This window comes from Boleophthalmus pectinirostris, unplaced genomic scaffold (genome assembly GCF_026225935.1).
Source record: "Boleophthalmus pectinirostris isolate CB_2022bp ecotype Guang Dong unplaced genomic scaffold, ASM2622593v1 HiC_scaffold_2, whole genome shotgun sequence".
In the NCBI taxonomy this organism is placed as follows: Eukaryota; Metazoa; Chordata; class Actinopteri; order Gobiiformes; family Gobiidae; genus Boleophthalmus; species Boleophthalmus pectinirostris.
Window position 1 is genome coordinate 44,220,318 of NW_026571152.1, and position 4,567 is coordinate 44,224,884.

General features: G+C 46.2%; 1 protein-coding gene across 1 annotated transcript in view; it reads right to left on the reverse strand.

Annotated features, from left to right (window-relative positions):
• rfx4 (regulatory factor X, 4) overlaps window positions 1-1,779 on the reverse strand; it is a 46,327-nt gene extending 44,548 nt beyond the window's left edge. Inside the window, exon 1 of the mRNA XM_055155931.1 lies at window positions 1,669-1,779. Within this exon, the coding sequence (XP_055011906.1) occupies window positions 1,669-1,779 (111 nt within the window). The remainder of the gene's footprint in view (window positions 1-1,668) is intronic.
• Between the last annotated feature and the right edge of the window lie 2,788 nt (window positions 1,780-4,567).

A 4,567-nucleotide genomic window follows, 5' to 3' on the forward strand; every position in this document is an offset into this window, starting at 1 on the left:
TGGAGCCTTTTGTCGAGCTGTTTTGAATAAGAAAGACCCCCCCCCCACAAAAAAGAGAGAGAGAGAGTTGGATCCACACAAGTGTTAACGCAGTGGCCTCCCCGGCTTAGATTATGGCTTTTAATATGTTTTACACAACTCACAGACTAAAACACACACTCACACACACACACAGACCACGACACACACTCACACACTCACACACACACACACCACGACACACACTCACACACACAGACCACGACACACACACGACTCCAAACCAGACACCTGTTGCTCAAACTTTTGCAGACTCCTTCAGAGCAGGACACGTTTTTCGGGGGGTTTCTGTGCAGGTTCTGGTTCAGTTCTGGTCTGGTTCTGGTTCCGTGGAGGGTCTGGTCCGGTTCCGGGCAGGTTCTGGTCGTTTTTTTTTTTTTTTTGAGGCTCTTTTCTTGAACCTTATTTTGGAGCCTCTAAAGAGAAAAGCGACGGGACCGGCCACAAAAGAGGGGGAAGTGAAAGTGCAAAGAGGCGGAGGGTCGGACGGAGGGAGCGAGCTGGAGCTGGAGGAGGAAAAGCTGTGATTAGAATATGAATAGACCCACGGGAGAGAGAGAGAAGAGGAGAGGAGAGAGAGAGAGAGAGAGAGAGAGAGAGAGAGAGAGAGAGAGAGAGAGAGAGAGAGAGAGAGAGAGAGGGAGAGAGAGAGAGAGAGAGAGAGAGAGAGAGAGAGAGAGAGAGAGAGAGAGAGAGAGAGAGAGAGAGAGAGAGAGAGAGAGAGAGAGAGAGAGAGAGAGAGAGAGAGAGAGAGAGAGAGAGAGAGAGAGAGAGAGAGAGAGAGAGAGAGAGAGAGAGAGAGAGAGAGAGAGAGAGAGAGAGAGAGAGAGAGAGAGACCGGGTGGAAGACAGAGAGAGAGAAAGGGGGGAAAAGGAAAGGGCAAAGAGAGAGAAGAGAGAGAAAAGAGAAGGAGAGGGGAGGGGTTAGAGAGAAATAGATGGAAAGAAAAGAAAGAGAAGAAGAAGAGGGAGAGAGAAAAGAGAAGAGAGGGATGGAGGGATGGAGGGATGGAGGGATGGAGGGAGGGAGGGAGGGAGGGAGGAGGATTATGTGTGAATTCCTCTCCACTCTCTGGTTCGTCTCTGGAGGAGGTTTTGGAGAGAGAGAAACGTGTGTGTGGGTCAAACAGCTGAAGAACCAGAAGACGAGAGAACGAGGGAACAGAACACGGAACATGGAACAGAACATGGAACAGAACATGGAACAGAACAGGAACAGAACATGGAACAGAACATGGAACAGAACATGGAACAGAACATGGAACAGAACATGGAACAGAACTAAACGCTGAACAGAATCGTTGCCAACACAGAATGTCCGTCTCTTCTCTGATTGGCTGATGAACTCGACACTTCCAGGGTTTTTGTAAATCGTCTGGTGTTTTCTGATTCCTGATCTGGAGCTGGAGACAAATGAACCTGAGTGTCGACACCAGGAGGCGCCAGACTCATGATTTACAACCAGGAAATAAACATTTAAACCTAAAAAAAAGTCCAAACTGGGAAACGAGTGAAAGTTTTTGCAGAAATGTGTTTTAGTAAAAAGCGTCGGTCACTTGAACCCTCCCGTTTCCCCCCGTGTTTTTGTGTTCTTCCTCTGGTCCGGCTCCTCACACACACTTCCCTCACCCCAGACACTTCCTCCTGCTCCTCTGCTGGGACCTCAGGGTGTCCCCAGACCAGCCCAGAGACACCGTCCCTCCAGCCAGATCCTCCCCCGAGCTCCTCCCTCTGGGACATAAAAAGCTTCTCCAGGAGGCGTCCAGATGCCCTCCCCCAGTGGAGAAGAGCAGCGGCTCTAGTCCGAGCTCCTCCACTGTGACTCAGCTCCTCCCCCGTCTCTGAGAGCAGGACTAGACCAGGACTAAACCAGGACTAAACCAGGACTAAACCAGGACTAAACCAGACTAAACCAGAACTAAACCAGGACTAAACCAGGACTAAACCAGGACTAAACCAGGACTAAACCAGAACTAAACCAGGACTAAACCAGGACTAAACCAGGACTAAACCAGGACTAAACCAGGACTAAACCAGAACTAAACCAGGACTAAACCAGGACTAAACCAGGACTAAACAGGAAACAAACCCTAGGACTAAACCAGGACTAAACCAGAACTAAACCAGGACTAAACCAGGACTAAACCTAAACCAGGAATAAAACCAGGACTAAACCAGGACTAAACCAGGACTAAACTGGAATAAACCAGGACTAAACCAGGAATAAACCAGGACTAAACCAGGACTAAACCAGGACTAAACCAGGACTAAACCAGGACTAACTAAACCAGGACTAAACCAGACTAAACAGGACTAAACCAGACTAAACCAGACTAAACCAGGACTAAACCAGGACTAAACCAGGAACTAAACCAGGACTAAACCAGGACTAAACCAGGACTAAACCAGAACTAAACCAGGACTATAAACCAGGACTAAACCAGGGACTAAACCAGGACTAAACCAGGAACTAAACCAGGACTAAACCAGGACTAAACCAGAACTAAACCAGGAATAAACCAGGACTAAACCAGGACTAAACCAGGACTAAACCTGGACTAAACCTAAACCAGGACTAAACCACCAGGACTAAACCAGAACTAAACCAGGACTAAACCAGGACTAAACCTGGAATAAACCAGGACTAAACCAGGACTAAACCAGGACTAAACCTGGAATAAACCAGGACTAAACCAGGACTAAAAAAACCAGGACTAAACCAGGACTAAACCAGGACTAAACCAGGACTAAACCAGGACTAAACCAGGACTAGGACCCAGGACTAAACCAGGACTAAACCAGGACTAAACTAAACCAGGACTAAACCAGGACTAAACCAGGACTAAACCAGGACTAAACCAGGAACTAAACCAGAACTAAACCAGGACTAAACCAGAACTAAACCAGGACTAAACCAGGACTAAACCAGGACTAAAACCAGAACTAAACCAGGACTAAACCAGGACTAAACCAGGACTAAACCAAGACTAGAGCAGGACTAAACCAGAACTAAACCAGAACTAAACCAGAAAACCAGGACTAAACCAGGAACTAAACCAGGACTAAACCAGAACCAGGACTAAACCAGGACTAAACCAGACTAAACCAGACTAAACCTAAACCAGGACTAAAAACCAGGACTAAACCAGGACTAAACCAGGACTAAACCAGGACTAAACCAGGACTAAACCAGGACTAAAACCAGGACTAAACCAGAACTAAACCAGGACTAAACCAGGACTTAAACCAGAACTAAAACCAGGACTAAACCAGGACTAAACCAGGACTAAACCAGGACTAAACCAGACTAAACCAGGAATAAACCAGACTAAAACCAGGACTAGACCAGGACTAAACCAGGACTAAACCAGGACTAAACCAGGACTAAACCAGGACTAAACCAGGACTAAACCAGGAACTAAACCAGGACTAAACCAGGACTAAACAGGACTAAAACCAGAACTAAACCAGAAAACTAAACCAGACTAAACCAGAACTAAACCAGGACTAAACCAGGACTAAACCAGGAACTAAACCAGAACTAAACCAGACTAAACCAGACTAAACCAGGACTAAACCAGGACTAAACCAGGACTAAACCAGGACTAAAGGACTAAACCAGACTAAACCAGACTAAACCAGGACTAAACCAGGACTAAACCAGAACTAAACCAGGACTAAACCAGGACTAAACCAGACTAAACTAAACCAGAACTAAACCAGGAATAAACCAGGACTAAACCAAACCAGGACTAAACCAGAACTAAAACCAGGACTAAACCAGGACTAAACCAGGACTAAACCAGGACTAAACCAGGACTAAACCAGGACTAAACCAGGACTAAACCTAAACCAGGACTAAACCAGGACTAAACCAGGAACTAAACCAGGACTAAACCAGGACTAAACCAGAAAAACCAGGACTAAACCAGGACTAAACCAGGACTAAACCAGGACTAAACCAGGACTAAACCAGGACTATAAACCAGGACTAAACCAGGACTAAACCAGGACTAAACCAGGACTAAACCAGGACTAAACCAGGACTAAACCAGACTAAACCAGGACTAAACCAGGACTAAACCAGGACTAAACCAGGACTAAACCAGGACTAAACCAGGACTAAACCAGAACTAAACCAGAACTAAACCAGGACTAAACCAGGACTAAACCAGAACTAAACCAGAACTAAACCAGGACTAAACCAGGACTAAACCAGGACTAAACCAGGACTAAACCAGGACTAAACCAGGACTAAACCAGGACTAAACCAGGACTAAACCAGGACTAAACCAGACTAAACAGGACTAAACCAGGACTAAACCAGGACTAGGACTAAACCAGGACTAAACCAGGACTAAACCAGGACTAAACCAGGACTAAACCAGGACTAAACCAGGACTAAACCAGGACTAACCAGGACTAAACCAGACTAAACCAGGACTAAACCAGGACTAAACCAGGACTAAACAGACTAAACCAGGACTAAACCAGGACTAAACCAGGACTAAACCAGAACTAAACCAGA